We start from the raw sequence: 24,776 nt of genomic DNA, 5'->3' as shown, positions 1-24,776 counted from the left end.
AATAAAAGAATCTGCCACCATTTTCTGTGCAAACTTACAGAAATTTCCTAAACTGTCAAATAACAGAATTCTAATCCTCTGAACTTGTTTTATTGTGTTCTTATAAATGTGTTAAAGGGTGGTATTGTTTGGGGAGCTATTTCCAAAAGAGAATTGTATTTTCTAGTACTGGAGCATTCTCTCAGTTGGGAAGAAGATAGGAAGTTTAGCTGCTTTCTTAAAGGTGAAAATAATAAAGAACAGAGTAGGGCTATTTAGTGTATAAATATCCTTAATATAATTTAAGAGTATTACAGGAAGATCCTAGGGTAACAATATTAAGGATTTTTAAACTGGCTTTAAATCATTAAATCATGGTATTTTATATTTTATAGTATCTGTCTATACTTAAATATATATATATTACAAATAAAAGTACTGGTTTAAGTATATGACAGTCAATTACATCCCATTTTTATTATATCTGATATAATACAACTTAAAGAAGTTCAATTTGGCTTTAGTATGTTTCCACCTTCCTTCCCATCTTACTATTCATTAACAATGTAATTTTAATGATCAAGTAAAAAACTGAAATTTAGAACACTAATCTAAAACTTGCATTATAGTAATTGTCCATTAATACGCTCATTAGGACTATTACTACATCTGCAAAACAATCGCTTTATAATTTAACTTGTTTTATTTTAAGAAAATTTACAAAATATACCTTAAAAATAATCACATTGTTATTCAGACTCAAGTTCAAGTAAAAAAAAAAAAGAAAAAGAAAGAAAGAAAACTAAATGCCAGGTTTTGATTACAGTTTCCCAGTAAACTGTTATCACAAAAGTGCAGAAGTGATAATATGACAACTAAGAGCATCAGGTTAACTCTTGTGGCTGATCAAACATACAGTAAATCCAAATGGGGAGACAGTTTCACTTGGATTAACATACGGAACCATGAGCCTGTAATAACTTAGAAGAGCATTCTTTGTTAGTCTTATAGACATATGTCTTCTAGACTGGATGGAGTTCACACACTTTCCCCGAAAATATTTATTTCATACCTAGTATTAAAAAGGAAAGCAAAGCATTATTTTTTCCCACAATACTCTCCCTGTATTTGAATTCTCCCCACTTACATTCTACCCATCTTCTATTCGCAACCACCCTTGTCTGAAACAGATGAAAGGCTGGGACCACTGACAGTGAGGAAAGGCTCACTGATGAGGGTCATGAGCACCTGGCTGCTCAATGAGCATCTACAACAGGAAGCAAGTTAGGCACCACCAAGAAGGGAGAAAAAAATTCAGTGTATTCTACTACGTCTATTATAGTAAGCTCTTTATAACACTTAACAGCAATGTTTACAGTCAAAAAAAAAAAAAGAGGACACCTCAGAGATCATTTTAGACAGAAAATTCACCAATTTAAAAACAGTTTTAAGAAAAAAATAAGCAGTATTTTCATATGAGGATCATCTAAGACAGCAGCCCCCAATCTTTCTGGCGCCAGGGACTGGTTTCATGGAAGACAATTTTTCCATGGACCGGGAGTGGGGGGGATGATTTCAGGATGATCCAAGCACATTACATCTATTGTGCACTTTATTTTTATTATTATTACATTGTAATATATAATGAAGTAATTATACAACTCACCATAATGCAGAATCAGTGGGAGCCCTGAGCCTGTTTTCCTGCCACTGGATGGTCCCATCTGGGGGTGATGGGAGACAGGGACACCCAAAGTGTGTTGCTTATGCCCAATCTACTCCGTAATCTCTTTTTGGTTGCTGTCACTGCAGAAAACCCTGCTTCACAAAGATAGGTTGTTGGAAATGGAAGCAGGGTTTTCAGTGTTTCTGTGGCAATCTCAGGGTATTCCACCTTGACTTTAATCCAGAAAGTACGGAGATTTGAAGTTGTCTCAAAAATACTTTTTTTTTTTTTTTTTTTTTTTTTTTTGTGGTACGCGGGCCTCTTACTGCTGTGGCCTCTCCCATTGCGGAGCACAGGCTCCAGACGTGCAGGCTCAGCGGCCATGGCTCACGGGCCCAGCCGCTCCGTGGCATGTGGGATCTTCCCGGACCGGGGCACGAACCCGTGTCCCCTGCATCAGCAGGCGGACTCTCAACCACTGCACCACCAGGGAAGCCCTCAAAAATACTTTTGAGGCCACCCTCATTTGTGACCTCAAGCAGTTGATCCTCTTCTAGCACACACAAAGTCAATTCACCTGGCTTATTCACAAATAGTTCGCGGATCTATTCCTTCCCAGTTCGGGGGTCTTCTGTGGTTGGGAAGTAATGCTCAAACTCTTCTGAAAGGTGAGATAGGTGATCACGCACCAGCTGGGAGAAAGAAGGCCCTGGCTCAGTCTCTTTCAAAATCTCTGCTAATGTATGAAACATGTCAAAAATCCCAATGTGCACTCATTGCCCCCAAAATTCCAGTTTGGCTTTGAGTGCAGCCACTTTATCTGCCGACTTGAACACAGTTGTCATTCTCCCCTGAAGTGACAGATTGAGTTTGTTGAGCAGGCTGAATATGTCACACAAGTAAGCAAGTTTTGCGACCCATTCTGTGTCACTGAAATGTGCTGCCAGTGGTGACTGTTTTTCTAAAAGAAATCTCTGGAGCGGCTCTCGTAACTCAGAAACTCTGGCCAGTGATATACCTTCAGAAAGCCATCTCACTTCTGTGTATAAGAGAGGACGTGTGTGCTCTGCGTCCATCTCCTCACAGAGCTGCATGAACAGACGTGAGTTAAGGGCACGTACTTTAATGTGGCTGATAATTTTAATCTCATCCTGCAAAACATTGTTAACTTCAGGTGACATTTTTTGGCTAGCCAGCATTTCTCTATGGATGACACCGTGCGTAGACTTACATTCAGAAGTGACCTCTTTGACCCGAGCAGTAAAACCAGAAAGCCGTCCAGTCATGGCAGCCACTCCGTCCGTGCATATGCCAACACAAAATGACCAATTCAGAGTGCACATAACATATCCTCATGCACATCCTCCTGAAAAATATGTCACATAAAAACAAGCACTGTTGGGCTTCCCTGGTGGCGCAGTGGTTGAGAGTCCGCCTGCCGATGCAGGGGACATGGGTTCATGCCCCGGTCCAGGAAGATCCCACATGCCGCGGAGCGGCTGGGCCCATGAGTCGTGGCCGCTGAGCCTGCGCGTCCGGAGCCTGTGCTCCACAACAGGAGAGGCCACAACAGTGAGAGGCCCGCGTACCGCAAGAAAAAAAAAAAAGAAAGAAAACAAGCATTGTTGCCTTGTTGTCAACATCAGTAGACTTGACAACCCGGATTGCATACCACGGTGACTCATTAATCCCCCCTAACTATTGTGCCTCAATATCCTCTGCTATTTCATCAATTCGTCTAGTTACGGTGCTAGCCAAAAGAGGAGGAACATGTGCCACCTTTTGAAATGCAGCCTCTCCTAAAAGTTCACGACAAATGTCCTTAGCAGCAGGCAGGGTCTACTCTTCACCAATAGTAAAGGGCTTCTTAGCTTTAGCAATGTGGTTAGCCACTAAGAATGGTGCTCTCAGAGCAGACACATTTGATGAAGTGGTGGCCTTCAATAATTGCTTCTGTCCTTCGTGTTCACATTTTTTTTTCTTTTGAAAAATTCCAAAGGCTTGTCTTGTGATGCAGGGTGCTTGGTCTCCATGTGGCGAAGCAGTTTTGAAGGTTTCATGGCTTTGCTGGCTAGGCAGTCACCACATATTATACAAAGCGGGCTTGGAGAATGTGAGTCACCTGTTGCAGTGAACCCGTAATTTAAGTAGGACTCTCGGTATTTTCTTTTAAACGCAGCTTTCTTCTTGTTGGCGGTCTTAGAGTCTTCTGCTGTCTCATTAGGTATCTCCCCCTTTTCAAAGAAGCTCTCCAGTGACATTTGTTTTTTTACTCATTTTGGCTAGGGTTAGCTTGTGGGCTTACGTGTGACTGAGACAAGTGTGCAGTGTGGGAAAGAGGTGCAGACGAAAGTGGTAAATAAAATAATGGGCGGGCCACACACAGACTAAAATAAGTATCGGATTCGACTTCAAGCCTGCCACCAGATACAGCTGAAGTACATCAACTCACTTGCCACTATAAAGCCTGCTACCAGATGCAGCTTAATTGTCACTTGCCACTCATTGATAGGGTTTTGATATGAGTCTGCAAGCAACTGATTTATTATAGTCTCTGTGCAGTCAAACCTCTCCGCTAATGATAATCTGTATTTCCAGCCGCTCCCCAGCGCTAGCATCACCACCTCAGCTCCACCTCAGATCATCAGGCATTAGATTCTCATAAGGAGCGCACAACCTAGATTCCTCACGTGCACAGTTCACAGAAGGGTTTGCGCTCCTATGAGAATCTAATGCCGTCGCTGAGGCGGTATGCGAGCAATGGGGAGTGGCTGTAAATACAGATGAAGCTTTGCTCGGTTGCCCACCGTTCACCTTCTGCTGTATGGCCTGGTTCCTAACAGGCCATGGACCAGTGACAGTTCATGGCCCAGGGGCTGGGGACCCCTGATCTAAGAAAAAGGGGAGGAGAGAATTGAAATTGGAGAAAATATCTGTGGATTAAAAAAATTCTTCTATGCATAGGACAGAAGAGGATTTTCTCCATAAAATTTTCAGAAATAGCTCCTTTAGATATACTTAAAAAAAAATCCTTACTTAAAACAAACTTTTCTGCTATTATTAAAAAAAACAAAAAACAAACAAAAAAAATAACAGGCTTTACTTGGGGTACTTTAATAGCCGTAATGCTAATATAAGACTGAAGCAAAAATTGTGCATGCACCCCTTATTATCTAAATGTGAGTATGTGGCTTTACACAAAATTAGATTCATTTTCAATAAAAAATTCAGTACTACATAATTACATGCACTATGAGCTATAAACTTGAAAGCTTCATTATATTAAAGGAGCAACTAATATTCCTTCAGACTCACTTAGAAAAAAAGGGAAGAAAACAAAAAGACAGAAAACTATCCTTTATAAACAAATGGAAAATGTTAAAGCATTCTGAGTTTTATTACAAATAAATTTGTTAAGGACCCCAGAGAACTTAAGTACACTGGGAAGAAAATGCTAATTTCTAGACCTAATATGACACAGGCAGCTCCCAAGGAAAGATGGAAGGAGCTAAAGCTACCACCCTCATTTCTTAGTATAATCAATTAAGCTTTTTGCATCTAATCAAACCCAGCTATACTCTCACACAACAGTATTATCTTCTGGTGGTTTTAATACAAAACATTTCATATCCGGGACTTGGTAAATATTCAAATTATCAAGTTCATTTTCCTTCCATCCCCTATCTCTGCCACCTACTAATTCCCTTTCCAAAAAAAATACTTAAACATTAAAAACCACTGTATTAGTTTCCTAGGGCTGCTGTAACAAAATTACCAAACTTGGTGGCTTACAACAACAGAAATTTATTCTCTCATAGTTCTGGAGGCCAGAAGTCCAAAATTAAGATCATGGCAGGGTTGGTTCCTCCTGGAGGCTCTGAGGAAGAATCCCCTAGCTTCTGATGGCTGCCAGCAATCCTTTTTCTTCCTTGACTTGCAAATACATCTCTCCAATCTCTGCTGTCTCTGTCTTCACAAGACCTTCTTCTCTTTGTTTTTTCTCTTTTATGAATCTTCTCCTCTTCTTATAAAGATACTTGTCATTGAATCTGAGGTTCATTCAGATTATCCAGGATGATCTCATCTCAAGATCCTTAAGGTAATTACATCTGCAAAGACCCCTTTTCCAAATAAGGTCACATTCATAGGTTCCAGATTGACATATCTCTTGGGGGGCCCACCATTCAACTACAGTCACTATCTTTCTAGGCTCAGTCATATCCTAATTCTGAATAAATGCTTACTTCTTTAAAAGAATTTCAGAAACATGTCATATCATCCTTTTTCTAAACCTTGTATTATTTCACATATTTTTATCTGATAATTCTTTTCAATTGGGTCTATTTTCTTATAAATGCTTTTAGCGTTTTCATGAGTCACTGTGAAAAAGATTGGCATGGTAAAACAGGTAGATAGTAAATGCTTTTACCTACAAGAATATTATTTTTGCGGATTACCAAAGTAGAAACCTCAGTGAGTCTTATATATTGATCTGGGTAGTCTTCAGTTTCACTGAATTATGCTTTAATCTCTACCTATACGCCTTAACCAGGATAAATATTCTTATAATGATAAGGTTAAACATATAATTTTAACTTAGGTACAAAGGAAGTGTTCGAACACTGCCTTTAATTTTTACATTATTACTGTTATTTCATTCATAAACTAATAAGTTACCAATGTGCACATCCTCAGGTGAAGTCAACTTTTTGAAAGAACGACTTCACAGAATGGGAATGTCTCCAAATTCTCTGCATCAGACGAAAGAACAAAAATTTCAGATTTATCTGGTGATGCAGATTTCATTATCAGTGGTGGAAAAGTACTTTCTTAAATGAGTCTTCCAACAGAAGCTGCTCACCTTTTTTGTAGTAACAGAAGAAACAACACCTCCTCAGCTCCAAGTTCAGGCTACCCACCAACCCTAACCTTTGTCCAGCTGCAGAGAAACACAAGTAAGCTGGCATGACGCCTGGGAAACCCTGCCCCCTCCTCCACTGGGGTCTGACTGTGTGTATAAAGCTCTCTGAGGGCGCACACGTTTACATACTCACATAGAAGTTTCAAAATATCAGTGTTATCCTTCAAGAATAATGTGACTGATGCAATAATTTTGAAGTTCAGAAATCTAACAGAAAAGCACAGGACACAGCACAAAAAGAGAGCAACAGGCAACACGTCTGCAATCTTCACACCTACGGAAGCTAAAGAATGCATTTTGAATAAGGACTCTACTACAGAAGCAAACAACACAGCATTAGTCTCTTTACCCAAAATGTTGCCTTTTCAACTAACATCTTTTTGCCTTATGCTCTGTTTTGAGGAACAAATCAAGATGGGCGTGAACAATTCATACCTCCACCAGGAATAATTGCCAACTTTGTTTCAACCAGGCCCATTTTTGCAGAAGAAGCTAAAAAGGAAAGAAGAAAATTAAGTAACATCCACATCATCAAATTCAAATATGATGACCTGAAAAAGTTAGGAAAATAAGCTACAAATATTCTGTTTACTAATTAAATTTGTGTTACAAATCTTTTTAAAAATCACTTCAGAAGGCATTTAGTTATGGAAATAAGTAAACATTCTAAATGATATATATTAAGAGATTCACACAACATTTTCTGTTAAAAACTGCTTGGCAGAGAATTAATTTTTGATGCAGAAAGACCGGGGTTGTGACTACATAATTTGACCTGATACCGCCAAGTCATGTTTGAAGGCTTAGATCTCATTAATTATTCAGGATGAGGAGAGAGGCTGTGTCTGACAAGTATGAATTCTTTAGCTGCCTGAACAGTCCTCCAGATCAAACAGCTTAATATATCATATCAGATATGGCAACTTTTCAAGACCAAATCTCTAGTTACTTTTGACAAATGGCTTTGCTGTTGACAGCTGGACAGGGTTCCTCTTTCCATGTTTGTTTTCACGGCTACTTTAAAACATCTTAATTATTTCCTTATTTGCATATCCAAATGTACTTGGACTACTTCTCATATCCTGATTCCCAGAACTTGCATTCTTTCAGAAATGGATTGCGTGTAACTTGGCTTTTCAATTTAAAACCCGAAAATCTCAGTCAAGAAAACAAAGATCTAAAATAAAGTGAAAAGGGGCAAAAGTACACATGGATTAGCAAATGCAAATTCCAAGAGCCAGTTACCATAAAATTAGTAAAAATATAATTATATTGACTCTACATTTAACAGGCAGCTCCGTCAGAAGAGACAGTGGGAACCAGGGGAAGAACCGTGACAAATATTTGCTGCCTACCTCACCCAGTCCTTGATCCCAGAGCCCCTGTATGTCACCCCTATAAGGGACAAGGATATACAGACAGCACTGTGACCATACAGAAGATAGTGTTGAGGACAGCACTGGCAGCATGCAGTACGCTGGCAGGATAACAGAAGTGAGAGCTGTGACGCCAGACTGCCCGGGTTCAAATCCAGCTCATCACTGATCTGGGTCTTGTTTCTTCACCTGTCTCTGCACTAGGTTCCTCAAGCACCACAATATGTACCTATCTCACAGGGTTGCTAGGCAGATTAAGTGAGCTAATATGTGTCAAGTATTAGCTGAACACCAAGTCAATACTCAGCACATGGTTAGCACTAATTGTTTCCTTCATTATTTTCATAAACACTTCATCCAGTCTTCAGAAAACCATGCAGGAAGAAAGTGAGCCTCAAAGAGATTAAGCTATTACTACTATAGCTAACAATAATTATGTGCTTAGACTAGGCATACGCTGTACACAAACTCATTTAACCTTCATAACAGTAACCGTCATTTCCCCCATTTCAGAGGAGGAAACTGATCTAAAAAGGGCAGGACCTAAGATCCAAATTCAGTCTGTCTGACCCAATTCCTGTTCTCCTTTCCTCCTGCTAAGACTGAACAAGATACTATAAAAGACTGTTTTCTTAACTGGGAATTTTAAATACTTCATTAAGCCCAACAGGTGATTTTTTTCTACATGTTCTATTCAACAACAGGAAAAAAATAAAATATTTGGAATGATCTGAAGAGTAAGCACAAACCTCATTTTAAAAAAGTTATGTTTTTATATAGGATTAATTCTCACCTGCTACTCTTATATCACATGCTAAAGCCAGTTCAAGCCCACCACCTAAAGCGAGTCCATCTATTGCTGCAATGGTTGGCACTGGAAGATTAGCTGAAATAGAAAGAAAGATTTTATGCTTCTTCAGTAAGAGTGTTACCTTACTATGCAATTTATTTTACATTTTTTTCTGTGAATATAATTTTAAACGGAATATTGTCTACAGACTTTTGTATCCCTCTTACTTTTAACTAAATAAGCATTTCATTCTTCATTATTCTAGAAAATGTAATGATCGTACGGGGTTTCATCACATACATATGCAGTAATATCTTTAAATCTTACCATATTATTGAAATACATTCATAAATATTTTCTGTTGAATTAAAAGAATCACAGTTCTGATTCTGTAATCTTCAAGCCTGAAGTCTTTTATGAGATGTTCTGGTTCACACAAATCTCAAGTTCAAATGACTTAGGTATAATGAAAAATTAGTGACCCTTTTATAGGTTACCTTGGTGCTCAGAATGATAGAGCCTCATTCAAAGAAGTAATACATCTACTCAAACAAGACAGAAGCAGTCCAAGTGGTTGCTGGGCGCCAACCCGCTAGTTCTACCATTTGGCAATGAGTATGATGAACAGTAGCTAGAAAGTGATCAGGCTCTATCAAATACCACACACTTCAGATGGAAGAGACACTGAGAACCTGCCCAAAAGCATGACTGGGAAGGGGTGAGCCAATCACAAAACTCAAAGCCAGATTTTCTTTAGTCCAGAAACACTATTATTTTAATGAAACTTTTGTAAATATACAGATTTCATTTTTTATAAGTAGTTCAAAAACTAACTTGTTAATTATTCTGTGAAGCAGAATCCTTTCTATAAATTTTATTTTGACTATGGGAATGTGAAGTTAGGCTGAACAGCCTTAACATATGAATAAAATGTGGATATTAAAAAGGTACCATCTCCTAATTTGTTCTCACCACAAACAAGAAATAATAATTGTGTGACATGATGGAGGTGTTAGCTAATGCTAGTGGTAATCATATTACAATATGTAAATACATCAAATCAACACATTCACCTTAAACTTACACAAGTTATATGCCAATTATATATCAATTTAAATAAATATATAAAATAAAAATGAATAAATAAAAATAAAATTTAAAAATACCATCCCTAGAAGTCTCTCTTCCAAAGGTATTCTAATATGTGAAATTCCTCAGATAGAGAGCTTTATTCAAATTTGTTGAAGTACACTGAGTTTTCTTCACACATGAAGAAATTTATCAAATTTATTCTAAGAGCAAAGCTGAAATGGCTGGGATAGAGCACACATAGATGCTGCCACTTGAGGCAAAAGGACCACCTGATAGAGCAGGGATGAATGGGGCTTGGGAACAGGGCATATTTCACTATTTGCACCTTTCTGAGCATTTTGGGGGAGGTGGAAGCTTGAAAGAACAGGACAAATTCAAAGGTGCTCCACACAATGTGCTTTACAGCACACCTGGTAAAAAAATGAATAGACAGCTATGTCAGTGTTTACAGTCAGGAAATGAGTTTAATGAAAAAATAAAATCTAGTTATTTTATCTGACAAAAAAGAAAAATTAATAAAGTAATATAATGGCAAATTAATCCGACTGGCTTCCAAGGTCACCTCAAGCCACTACAAGTACAATGGAATTACTGTTACACAGCTCCCAATCCTCCTTCCTTTCTACAAAGCTAGCTATAGAAATTATCATATTTCTAGACTCCTTGAATCTGCTATCTCCCCATTCTCAAGTCTCTCCCATCAAAATCTTTCCCTAGGCCTCACTATGGCCTTGGCTCACCTCCATCTAAGACAAGCGTCTAGAGGGAACAGAGTAAACACGTTTCACCACTCCCACTCATCTCCACCTCACAGCTCTAGTCCCACTCATCTCACCGAGACCATTCTTGCTCCGCTTACCGGTGACGTCTTTTTCCTATCCTTAACTTTTACCATCTGTATACCAATGATATACAAATCACCACTTCAAACCCAAACTTCTCTCTAAACTGTATCTCTACAGTTACCTGCCTGTTGGACATCTCTACTTAAATACTTTGTCATGATCAAATCAACTTCCTGTCAATCCTTCTTCTAGATTCTATCTCACATTCACCAAGCATCTCCATTCACCAAGTTACTCAAGACAGACACCCAGAAGTCATCCCAGATGTCCTCTTTTCCAATGATCTCACATCTAATTGTTTTCTAAGTCCCGTCTAACAGGTCACAATTTGGCAAATCTCCCTCCCTTTTATACAGCCAAAGTTCTGGGCCCCCCTCATTTCGCACCAGCAAGAGATCTCTAATTGACCTCCTTCACCTGCAGTGTGCCCCTTCCAATGCATCTTCCATATTTCTTGCAGGATAATCTTTCTAAAGTGCAAACAGGGTCATGCTCTTCCCCTACTTAAAACAGTACAATGATTTATTCCACATTCAGGGTAAAGACTGTGAAAATTTTAGCATGGCACAGGAGGCACCTGATGAACTAAGTCTGCCCACCTGCCCAGCCCCTTCTCCAACCTCGCACACCTACTCTGTGTTCCAGCCCCAAATTACTTAAAGCACCTTCAGAAGTCATTCGCATCCAAACCTGCGTACAAGCTGCGCTCTGCCTGGAACGCCTAGCTAGTCCCTAATTATCTTTCAAGGCAATGCTCAAAAGCCCCTTGCTTTACGCTTCCATGGCACTCTGTACACACTTTTCCAGAAGAGCATTCACACCACCTTACTGTCCATTTAGAAGTAAAGATTAACATCACATCAATGCTGGTCAATAACATCCTTCTGACCACTCTGGAACAAACCGCAAGATTTTTCATTGCCTCTTCTAACTCCACTAATTCTGGTATTCTCTCTACTCTTCTTCTTGTTATTAACTTCTTTCATTTAATACTTTAACGGAACAACATGAATATATGCAGCCCTATGGAGCTACAGAAAAGAAAAACTGCAGAGTTCCTAAGATGGAGAGAGCAACAGGAAGAGAGTGGGGTATTCTCTCCTTGCTGTGTGAAAATGCTGGTCAACAGTGAGTGTCTTCAGCACTCACTAAATATCTGCTGGAAGCTGACGTGTCAGAAAACAAATGAACAAAAATGAGTTTAAAGGGCTTCCAAAATCAAACCCAAGCCTGAAATATGTGTACCACCAAGTTCCAGTTTCTGAAAATTTCAACTCATGGTAAATAGGAGTTATTTCATATTCCTTAGGGTTTTTTTTTTCCCTAAAAATAGGAACAAATTGATGTGATATATATATGGAAAGGAATTTTTCTTTACATCAAACTGTGCATTGAAAATGTAGACTAAATAGAAGGGTAAAAGCAATAAAATGACTGTAAATTACGAAAGAAATACTCTATCACTTCATAATCTCTAAAGCATAATGGAAAGAACACAGGAAAAATTCCTGGTCATCTGTAATGTTCTTAATACTGCAACACAAAGGCAACGATTGCCTCAAAAAGACATAAAGCTTTGCTCTACATTTTTATTAGTTAATATTCTCAAATAAATATTACACTTAAAAATCACACTTAGCCAATAGAAAGTTAAAAAGCACCATTTTTTCAGAAGTATAAAATGTCACTAAAAGAAAAAAAGTTAAAACACAGATGAAATTGATTAATGAATATATACCCTTTCCCTTCATTGTGAGAAGTCTATAACAAACATTACTTTGATAAAATAAAATGATGGGGGAAGGGGCATGTTCAACAGACAGGTTTCAGGTTCTACATGACTTGAAGTATGAGGATGGGGTTTATATAATGCAGTGGTAGGAAAGGAGAAGAAATAAACAAATGCAAACATGCTGACCTGGGAGATGAGGGCACTGGTGGGAAGGGGCTAAAATGAATCATCTCGTGCTCAAGTTTTTCTTAATTCTGAAGTTAGAAAATATAATACTTTTCTGCTATATGCTTTACTTTCTGGAAGTAAAGAAAATTATTTTTAAATGTGACAGTTAAGAACTTAAGATATTTTCTCAAGGAGATAAAAGCTTTTAACATTGCAACTTATATAAAAATATATAATAAAAATGACAAGAAATGTGGGGTCCTTATATTACAAAGAACACGGAAAATAGGGTATGAATACTCTCAAATCATTAAATAGGTAAACTACTTGGTACTTTTGAATATTAACATAAATTAGCATTCTGTAAAGCTGACTATAAAATTTTTCCTACTAAAAGAATTATTTAAATAGAACTGAATTAGCATTCAGTAAGTAATTAAATTTCAATCATTTTACAATATTATAAATCCTGAAGTTCTATATAATCCTAATTTTTCCCTGAAAGATGTTTTTCTTGTAAACTTTTTTCAGGAAAATATAAGTGACCTCAAAATACATGCTAGTTTCATAGTTACCTAATATGCTTGTTTTTATACATAGTATTTCTTCTACTTGGGAGCACTTAAATAATCTTAGAGAAAACTCAATAAAACAAACATCTGAAAGGCAGATTATCAGTTTCAAAGAACCAAGAAATATCAAATTGGCAGTTGTATCAGAGTGCGACTGAATGAAATGGGAACCGCCACGAGCAGTGGCTATTCCCAACAGCAATAGGAAGAAATGATGACTCAATGTATTATGCAACCAACAGGATTAGATACTATTTTGAGCTTAGCACCAGGAAATGAGCCAGGTATGACAAAGAAGATAATCATCCTTTGAATTCTCCTAAAAATATAATTAAAGCAAACAATTAAAGTGTTGCTATTTTAAGAGAAAATAAATGAGCTACAAGGCAGGCCCTGTCTACTCCAGAGTCTGCAGGACACCCTCTGCGAGCATAACTGGAGTCAGAGGCCACGAACGTGGGGGAAAGACAAGTGAGGGGCTCCTTTCAGCTCTGAGATAAATACAGTACATAATGTAGGTTTTCAGATGTTTCTAGAAAAACATAAACAATGCGATTATTAAGGGACTGCTAGTGTCAGTCATGAGTTTTAAATTTGGTTTTGCTTGAAGAATAGTGTTCTTATAGAAATCACAGAATTAAATATTTCAAAACAAATGCCCATCTAGTAATACCAGAAGTCTGCCTTTATTGAAATCGTTCAAGGAGAATAGAAATAAAATCAAGGTTAACTGAAAGTTATAATAAATTCCAAATTATCCCTAATTTCAGCTAAAACTTTATCTTCAGGTTAAGTTGCCATCAAGTTTCAAAGGAACCACAAAAAAACAAAATAAAACCACTCCTGCCCAAAGCCTGCATGCTGGCTGCACGTTGGCTCTCCGGAGGTCCAGCCAGGGCCGCTGAGAAAGGAACAGGCCTGACTAGACGCCAACAAACACACTCACCTCATCACACCAGGGGCTGGAGGCCCACAAATGGGAGCCACCCTTCCCAGGACTCAGAAAAGTGACCACTGTGCAATCTGAGAAAAGCTCCTTGATTTTTCTAAGCCTACCACTTATGCACATGCCTTCCTATCTTTCTACGTAGCTACCTATGGATCTAGCAAAATAGTAGAAAGTGCTTACTATGTCTGGCCACTCTCCTAAGCACCTCAGAAATATTATTTAAACCTCCTACCAGCCTTATGACATCAGAACTATTACTGGGTTGAGGAGTTGCTGTTAGTTGCCTAGGATAGCCACAACTGGAGCACAGGTGGTCTGGCTCCAGGCTCTCCCCTGTACCCATTATTGCCTATCACCAGTTCTTACAGCCCAGACCCAGAGTCCCTGAGGAAGGACTCAGCAGTGTTAGCCATCCTTTCCAAAGGACGTGCAACCATGTACCTGAGGAAAGGGAAATGCTGAGACTCCTAAGAAACTCTGACAAGCACACTGGTTCTGTGCTCTTCTAACTCTTGGAAACCTAGAGCAATACCACAGTTCAGTGGATCCAACTGGGGAAACCTCAGGAGCCAGATAGATGCAAGGCACCAGTCAGTTGACTATAACAGAGCTCTGACTCGAGTTTTCCCTGGGAACCCCCAACCCAGACTGTCCCCAGTATATGACTATATAGGTTATTAAAGTAGGAACAGCCAACACCTGAGCATCCCCTTCCTACCAAAATTCCAAATCAAATAAAGCCCCCCTAGGGGAAATGCAGAGAGGGGATGCTGCTGAGGTTAAATCCCCACATGCTCCCACTCAACAGCCTTGTCTGGGAGATTATAATAAGTGTAACTGAGCAATGACTTCCACTGTCAACTGCTACTTCAGATGGAATAGAGCCCCTGGCACTTCAAATGCTGCTTGACAGGGCAAATGTAGTTATTTTGTTGCTAATAAAAGTATAACACTAGAAGTAGTTTACTTTTTGACCTGTAGGAAAAAACAGCCTCACTGCCTTGCTTCATTAACTCTCAGGGTCTATATCCTTGCTTTACAAAGTGGGGTTTTGGACCAGCAGCATTAGCATCGCATGGAAGCTTGTTAAAAATGTAGAATTCCAGGTCTCACCCAGACCTACTAAAACCAGGATTTGCATTTAAAAGAAGATTCCCATGCAAAACTCTGGATACCTCCTCTAATCCCCAGAGAACCTGACAATCTCATCAATCCACAAAACTGACAGAAAGAAGCAGTAAGGGCCTTAATTCTTTGAGTAACAGTAGTAAAGGGAAAGATGGTCAAGATTTACATACAAATATTTTTAGCAGCTTTATGTGTAACTGCCCCAAACTGGACACAACCCAAATGTCAGCATGTGGTACATCCATACAAGGAAACAATACTCAACAATAAAAATGAACCAACTACTGATCCATGATAAACATGGTTGAATCTCAAAAAAAAGTATGCTGACTAAAAGACAACATACAAAATTAATGCATACTGTGTTCCATTTATAAAACATTCTCAAAAGTGGAAACTAGTCTCTAGTGTTACGAAGCAGTTCAGTAGTTTTCTGGGGACAGGTGCAAGGCAGGGAGGGGAAGAAGAAAAGGATTACCAAGGGCCATAAGGAAACTTCTGGGGGTGATGGATATGTTTACCATCTTGATTATGGTTATGTTTTCACAGGTTGCAGTTACCATACTGTACACTTCAAAGTTGCAATTTACTGTATGTCAATTATACTTCAATAAACCTGTTTTTAAAAAGTATATGACTTGATTAATATAAAAATGATAAACAAAAGAAAGTATACTAGTTCCCTGATCTTTTAAAAACAAGAGAAACAAAAGAAAGTACACTAGTTCCCTGACCTTTTATAAACAAGAGAGATATAATTTAAAATTGATAAATCAAGTAATACAGATATGATTCAATTTAGAATTATAAAGAAAACAGTAAGAAAATATGATGGGATAAGAGAAAGGTGGGAGGAAAGAATTTAAAACTGGAAATATGCCAATTCCATCACCGCTCATAGTAAGAAGAGAACTTTCTAAAGGAACAGAGGACCAAGTACACTACATAAAGTTCTAATAATAAAGATAACCAGGTGACACAAAAATAGAACCCTTTCCCATTATTAGAATAAACCTATAAACAGAACCATGAAAACACACAGCATACTTAAGATTATTTTTTTAAATGTAAAATCAGAAGGCATAGGAAACCATAATGACAGACCTAACACCAAACATATCAATACAGTTAAGAAGCTATAACCATCAAGTAAGAAAACAACTCCAACTGGATCACAAAACGAAACCCAGCTAACACGCAGAACAACAGAGAAACATCTAAAACAAAACAGAAAATAATATTTTAAAAATATGAAAGATGTCAAATACACAGTCAAATACAAAGAAAATACCTCATAACCTTAATAAATAAGGGCAACACTGGGGTAAACATTAAATAAACAAACAAACAAAAAAGGTACTTATTAAGGCTTAATAAAGCAAAAATCCACAATAAGGATCTAGCAGTGATAAAATACCTATACACCAACTAACACAGCATCCACAAAGCAAAAGCACAATAAATTCAAAACAGTACAAATGTCACAGCCATTCTCTGACCAATATGCAATAAGTAAACTAGAAAATAACAACAAAACTACTAGCTAATTATAGACAAACACATATGGGTGGCCTGGAGGCACATTTTCTTCCCCATTTTAGTAACCTAGCTGAGAGTTGGCTCAACGTGTGAGGATCAGTTTAGCAGGAGTGCAGGCTCCAGCCACCTGCCTCCAGAGGTACTTTCTAACAAAGCCACTCACTTTCCCAACTGGAAAGTGTCCAGTGTACATGGTCATATAGATGTTCTCTTCTTCCTTGACATACTAAATATATACAGCATTACAGAGGTGGGTTCTACTCTCCTATAACTTTTGCCCCCAAGTTTCTTCTTCCCTAACAAATTATTTTTTATCTAAATGGCTAATTCAAAAATGAATACATGGGCATATTCCTGGCTCAACTATTCCCTCCTTCTTCCTTCTTTTGGAAATGCACCTGGCCTCCAAGAACACAGGTTCTCCTCCATGCCTACATGAAAAGTGCCCTGTGAGTTATACGACGCTGCATCTGGGCCAACTGCTGTGGGAGGTGGCCAGAGCTTCAGTGTAGCTCTGACTGGGGTAAGCTGGTCTAACGCTGGAGATCCAAATGAGCAAATCTCATCAAGATATCTAAAGCCACAACCTTCAACTGAACAGTAATAAAGTAATAAAGATCATATCAGTAATAAAGATAACATTTTGCCTTTTTTTCTACTTTTTATTTTTCAATTTATTCCAAACCTCAGAGAGAAGGATGATTTCTATTTATTAAGGCTCCCTCAGATTCCCTAGTAATACGTATGATATTTTCTGCATTGTTGTTTATAATAGTAAAAAACTAAAAACTACCTATAAGCCCATCAATAAAGGAATAATTATATACATTATGGTATATCCATAGCAAACAATAATAGGAAGTCATTTTTTAAATTGCAGTGATAAAAATCCACATTGGAGAAAACTAGATTCTAAACTATTCCCAGAAATACTTTTTCACATACAGTGTCTACCACACAGCCAAAGAATAACCAAGGAAACAAGATACAGTAAGAACCAGTAGAAAAAAACAATTAAGAAGAAAAAGATCCATGTAAAATTGAGATCCAAAATCATCAAACACTGATTGTCAAAGACATAAAGCCAAGCAGGAAACTGTAAACTATAAAAAGTGACAAAACAGATTTTTTAGAGAACGAAAACAAAATGAAATAAAATAACTCAATGTTTATGACAAATCAGGTGCAGCTTACAAGAAAACTAGTGAGCTGGTAGATGGGTGACAAGAAACTATTCACAGAGAGGTAAGGAAAAACAAACAGATGGAAAATACAGAGATAAAGGATATAGTAAGAAGGTCTAATATATGTCTAACTGGCAGAAGATAAGTGAAATAAAGATCCACCTGAATGAGTTTAAAATAAAGCAGTGGTTTATATCTACTAATCCCAAACTCCCTATTTATCCCTCCCCCACCCCCTTTCCCCTTTGGTAACCATAAGTTTGTCTTCTATGTCCATAGGAATAAGAATACACACACACACACACACACACACACACAAACACACACACATATGTGTATATATTAATATAAGACTGAATCACTTAGCTGTACACCAAAAACTAACACAACATTGTAAATCAACTATACTTCAATTAAAAACATAAATAAACTAAAATAAAGCAGCAAATTAAACCTGAATAAAAAATAAAGGAATTAATAAAAACCAGAATTGGGATTAATAAAACAGAAACAATAAAGAACAAAGCCCAATACAGATTTTTTTTAATGTATAATGAAACTGAAAAGCGTCTGGAGACTGATCAAAGAAAAAGAGAAGACATGAATTACCAATATCAGGAATGAAAAGGGGACATTATTGTTGGTTCTTCTGATATATAACAGATTAAAGAATATTATGGATGACTTTAAACCAATGCATTTGAAAATCTAAATGAAATGGATAAATTCCTAGAAAACTAAAAATTTCCAAAAATAAAATTTAAAAACCTGTTTATGTGGTTCTTTTCATATATACATATATGTTTGTACATAATCTATATATCAATGTATGTAAACATATATTCAAGTAAAAGCCAGGAAAAGGCCCCAAAATATACATATTAAATTAGCATATTAGCAGTAATTACTTATGTGGAGAGAAAGGGAATGAGGGAAAGCTGCTGAAAAGGCTTTTAAATTTTTACATTAAACACATACTCAGATATTGCCTGTGGAATTAAAAGCTAACAACCATGAAAAAGACAAAAAAAAATTTTTTAATGATTTTTTTGGGGGGCTTGTCAAATTCTAGAATATTCTAGGGTAATATTTTAGAGCTTGGTTGATAAGCCCATTACTCCTGCTATAGTTAGGAAAACATTATAATTTTCACAAAATTACAGTCATAATGTAATTAACACCCAATGAAAGTCAGCAAAGGCAATAAAATTCTAAAAAGAGAAGAAAAACCATCAGTTGCAAACTGTGATGTGTAACTACTCTATTCTAGATTACAGATCCATAAATAGGGGATGTTAACAACTCATAAGGGAAAACAACTGATTCCTAGATACCTGTGTCAGTTTTCCATCATTCTTGGCAAGAGGATAAAGGAAACTAAAATTGAGATCTGTAAGTTACTACTTGGAAAACTAATAAAGGTAGCTAACTAGAGTATTTCATTAATCAATCTTTCACATACTATAATTCAGTACTTCCAATTTCTAATTTGTAATAACATCAAATGGTGGGGGAAGAGTAAAATATAAACTGGATTGCATCCAATCTAACTAAATTAATTACTGATTTTTAAACAGCTCAACCCGCTGACCAACAAACAATTCTGCAAACTTTGAAAATGTTCTTGACTAATCAATTCTTAACACACTACATCTAAAATAAAAATCAAATAATCATTTAGGCAATAGCAAAGAAAATATAACAAGTGCATAATCTCTCAAACTGGATTATAACAGTCACTGTGGTAACAATTAAGTATTTTCAGAATCAGCTTTATTTCAGATAAAGTAAAACAAAAAAGAAATCTGAAAAAGCTTTGAGTTCTATAATGGTGAAAACTTAAACTGCAGGAAAAAAAAAATAAAAGAAACCCTCTGGATTTTTCATGAATAAGTATCAGATGCCTCTAAATCAAATGGAAAGCTTAAAATGGATATACCTAGAATTTATGAAAGCTCTTTTGTATTCATTACTCAAGAATCTCTAAATCTTGGGAATTCCCTGGTGGTGCAGTAGCTAAGACTCCGCACTCCCAATGCATGGGGCCGGGGTTCGATTCCTGGCCAGGGAGCTGCATCCCACATGCATGCCGCAACTAAGAGTTCACGTGCCGCAGCTGAGGAGCCCACCTGCTGCAACTAAGACCTGACACAAATAAATAAATAAATATTCTTTTTAAAAGATCCATCTGCTTTAAAAAAGAATCTCTAAATCCTAAAATGGGATACTAGAAAGAGTTTTAGGTAGATTTATAGCTTTACAAGCACATTTCTTAGTTTAACATTTTATGTAATTAAAAAGAATATAATGACTAAATGCATGAAGTGACAAATACAACACTTTAAACTTTGGCAAAAAATTATTCATACTTTATTCATATTCAAAAACTCTGAATTTACACCAGAGATTATTATTAAACATGATAAATTAGCATCAGAGACTAATATTAAGCCATGATAAATCAGACGTTATGCTTCACAGAAAGGTATATATTTATATATATATATATATATGTATTTTTTGTGTGTGTTTTTTTGAGGAAAACTTTTCCAAATACTCTCATTTGTAGTTTACTTACAAGAAATCAAATTATGGGAAGTATTTTCCATAACCAGGAAAAGTTTCAGATAACTAGTTTTTTCTAAACGGATTTACAACCAAAAAGCCCAGCAAGTCAAATTAGGGTGCCTCCCAAAATTGCTTTGGGAGCTTTGCTAAGCGATGGAGCTTTTTCATCGTTTGCCAGCCAAATAAGCCGCTGCCCATAGTAGGCTCAACACTTGTTTCCAAAAGGGTACATGGTTAAAGTCACCAGTAACGACCATGTTGCAAAATCCAAGTGAATTCTTTAGCATTCACCTTACCTGACCTATCAGCAGCTTTTGATCAATCAGTCTTCATGAAAGACTTTCTTCCGTTGGGTTTTCAGAATACTGTTTTCTTCCTACCTCCCTACCCTGGCTGATCCTTCTCAGTCTCCTTTATGGTTCTTCTTTTTTCATCCCAGACCTGACACATTATAATGTCTCAGGTTTGGCAGACTTCTTTCCTCTCTACAGTAACTTTCTAGGTGCATCACCCATTATCAAGTCTTCACATAGCACCAACATTCTGATGACTCCAAAATTTACAACTCAAGCCTGGACTACCTGCCTAAACTCCAAACTCCTATCTTGTTGCCTCCTTGACATCTGCACTTGGATGTCTACTAAGCATCAACTAAATTCACATTTCAGACTTCAACTCCTAAGCTACACCTCCAACTCCAAACCAGCAAAGGGGCAGCTATCCTAATTTACGAATCACAATAACTAATCAAACGGCTCCATCCATGTTCCTTCTATCATCCTCAGTCACATCCCAGAAACAACATGAACTGGGATGGAAGAGACAGAATCAAACTCAGGCCAGTACAGGCATAATTCCTTGAATTTTAGGTACAGGCAGACAGAAAGGTATTCCAGCAGAGAATCCAATCTGAAGATGAGAGGAAAGCAGTACCGTTTGGGTCACCTGTCTACACCAATGGGATCCCCGTCAATTTACTCTTTCAACTGGGGATCTACCGTGCCAGTTACTATGCTAGATACTAGGTACAGGTGGAGGAAAAAACCCACTATGTTCTCACAAGAGAGAGGAGATAGGAAAAGGAAAAGTACCATACAGTAGAGAGAGGACTAGAATCCACATTTTCTGCCTCCACATCAAGAGATTTACAAATGGTATGCCTTAATAAACATATATCAAAACAATTCATAGAAACTCACTAGATTTTGGGAATGTACAAAATTTAACTTTTCTACAACAAAATAAACATCTATGGCAATGTCTCTGAGAAAATGTTACGCTGAGCTGATATTCTTACATAAGAAAAACTTTATATTATGAAATAGAATGTAACCTCTAGCTTAAGATAAAGATGACAGAAAGAAAGATAGATCATGTAGTTACCAAAACATTAAAGAATACTCTCTTGTACAAAGCTAGCTAGGCTGGGACAGGCAGAGTTTGATTCCAATAACAAACCCCTGCAGAAAGGCAGCAAAGATAAAAGTCTGACAGAAGTGTGTTTCCACTATATCGTGGTGGGTTCTTCTTTATTTTTTAATTACGAGTGACTTGTTTTGTATTGCTTTGAGCCTTTCAATTCTAAAATTCAAAATCATGCCAACAAAAGTAAGATAAATGAGAAGCACTACTTGAGATGAGGTTTATCCCATAAAATTTACATACGATTTTTCATACAAAATTTTTCTCTTCTGTTGTACAAAAATTTGACCCAGAGAGACAGTTTTTTCTGATAGAAAAATGCATAAGAACAGGAGATTTTTCAATCACATGAAGAAAAGCTAATCAGAGAATTTGAAAACTTTCAAAATTAAATTATTTCCTTTTATAAAACATTACAGTATAACAAAATCTTAAGAAAAAAGATGTTTGTTAGATAGATGAATTTTGTGATCCAGCCATTTAACATAATTACCTGTATTTCAATGCAAATTCAGCTCTGCATTTACATGGCTAAATTAAAGCTTTTGCAATTTTATTTCATCAGAAAAAAAAGGAAAAGGAAGCCAGAAATGCCTGGCATTTTAAAGAATCACTGTGGAAGATTATTTACAAAAATATCATCCACATCACACTAGATTCTACAATTTAAAATTCTGGTGAAAACCTATTTTAAACATTTCTTTTTTATTAGATAGCAACCCCTTGAGGTCTCAACTTGTGAGAACTGGGCCTGCCCCCTCAGAGTTTCTACTTCACAAAGAATTCTAAAAATGTTTTCCAGCTCTTCATGAAACACCATCTTATTAACAGAACGACTAGTCATAAGTAGATAAACACCTCTGCTCTAGAACAGCATATTCTACACTGCTAATTTGCACAATGGAGGTCCCAGTAGTGAGGTACCCACATCATGCACCTGGAGGAGGGATGGTAAGTTCAGGAACAACAGCCGTTATTAGATTGGGATCATCTCATGTTTGTTCAACCATGCTGACTTGCTGATGCCTAATACTTTAAAATAGTCAGTTAACTGCTTTCAACCTACACATCCCATACCTGAAGGGGGGCAGTGAGGACATCTAACAATGAGAATTTCTTTAGAATAAAACATCTCAAAACAGAGCCATAAGAGTTTTGTTTGTTTTTTTTTTTCCTTTGAAAAGAGCAAAAGACCTAAATTTTGTTCTAGGATTTTGGAGTTACTTTTTAAGAAGATGCTTTCTAAGAAGCTAGGAAAAGTAAAGTAAGGAATTTAGTGACTCAAAACACAGAACTTCTTTCTGACCTCTATTTTAATAAAATAGCTTTCAAATGAGTCTAGTACCTCTAAGTTCCTTACAGACTCTCTTTTATTAAAAACAAGCACAGCCTAATAGTCACTATGACCAAGAATAAAGTCCATTCACTCTTCAGACCACAGAGAAAGATACTCTAAATGTGGAAAATGACAATATAATGAAACAAAAGGGGAAAGTGGTATCAAACAGGTAGGATATGTTCTGATTTGTACTATTACTGATACTGCTACAATGACCAATTTCAATATACGTATGGTTGTTGAAAACCAGCTCATAAAATTCCTGAAAATTTAACAATCCTTGAGTCCATATGAACAGGCGCCAGCACATGTACATATAGAACAGCCCCAAGAGTACAATGCAGGATCCTCCTCCACCAGCATCCACTAACATCCACCAGACAAACCATTTCCTCCCATGGAAAAAATAGCCCCAGGAAGCCCTTCTCTAGGAGAACTATAGCATAAGGACCAAGAAGAAAGCTGGAGGCCTATGTGCAAATCTGGTCCATAAACCAATTTTGTTTGACATTCAAAGGGTTTCTTCTCAAGAAAAACCTTAAAACTAGGAGATATTTTCTAAAAATCTAGAATTCTGGCTTCTCTTGAAAATAAATAAGAAAAAAGAATATAAGAAAAAATGCAGAAAATTATTCAAGAAATAACATAAGAAAGGTTTGCAGAACTCAAGATATATGAAGCTACTAAAAACATGGATCTAATTTGACAAATATAAAGAATATATGTAGCATGTATATATAATGAAGCATAATAATAACAAACTTCCTTAAAATCACCAAAGTAAGAAACAGGTCAGAACTAATACCTTATCTGCCCAGGTGTTCTTCACCTATTCTTCCACCTGCCTTCTCAAACCCAAAGTTAATCACCGAAGTCTGTGTTTATCATTCTCATATTTTTCCTCTGTGTGTGCATGTATATGTATGTGATTTCATTGCATTTACACATCTCTAAACTATATACTGTTTTGCATTGCTTTTAGTTTTACAAAACATTATATGTTGTTTTAACTCAACATTTTTCAAAGATCTATGTTTGCTGCTACATGTGTAAGTTATTTATTTGCAAGGCTGCCCATGTCCAACTGTACAAATATACTAAAACATCTATCCATTCTCCTGTCATTGATATTTGTTTGTTTTTAGCTTTTTAATATGAACAATATTGCTACTGTAAACAGTATTTTTCTTATATCCTGGTATAAGTAGTCTCCCTGGACACATGCAAAATGCCTATAGCATAGTGCTGTTTCAAACTCTAAGTAGCAAACCACTCATTAGAAGACCAAAATCAGGAAGTTTTAAAAATAAAATAGGATAGTATCAAACTGCAATGCACAAAGAAAGGTAATTATTCCATGAATCTTTGATACCCACCCACCCCTATGTGTTTACTGGACCAAACTGTAAGTATATTTGCTACTGTCTAGTAAAAACAGTCTTAAAGTCACCCTTCTAGGTAAATACCCCATAAAAATGTGAACTATTGACTCTTTTGGGATGTGGA

General features: G+C 36.9%; 1 protein-coding gene across 4 annotated transcripts in view; it reads right to left on the bottom strand.

Moving 5' to 3' along the window:
* Window positions 1–24,776, bottom strand: part of AUH (AU RNA binding methylglutaconyl-CoA hydratase) — a 162,862-nt gene that overhangs the window by 68,885 nt on the left and 69,201 nt on the right. For all 4 annotated transcript variants that reach the window (XM_060101267.1, XM_060101268.1, XM_060101269.1 and 1 more), the window contains 2 exons: window positions 8,736–8,828; window positions 7,002–7,058 (listed from right to left, as the gene is read on the bottom strand). In XM_060101267.1, coding sequence (XP_059957250.1) covers window positions 7,002–7,058; window positions 8,736–8,828 — 150 coding nt within the window. The remainder of the gene's footprint in view (window positions 1–7,001; window positions 7,059–8,735; window positions 8,829–24,776) is intronic.

Source organism: Mesoplodon densirostris, chromosome 6 (genome assembly GCF_025265405.1).
Source record: "Mesoplodon densirostris isolate mMesDen1 chromosome 6, mMesDen1 primary haplotype, whole genome shotgun sequence".
In the NCBI taxonomy this organism is placed as follows: domain Eukaryota; kingdom Metazoa; phylum Chordata; class Mammalia; order Artiodactyla; family Ziphiidae; genus Mesoplodon; species Mesoplodon densirostris.
This window is presented reverse-complemented; position numbering and strand designations above follow the sequence as displayed.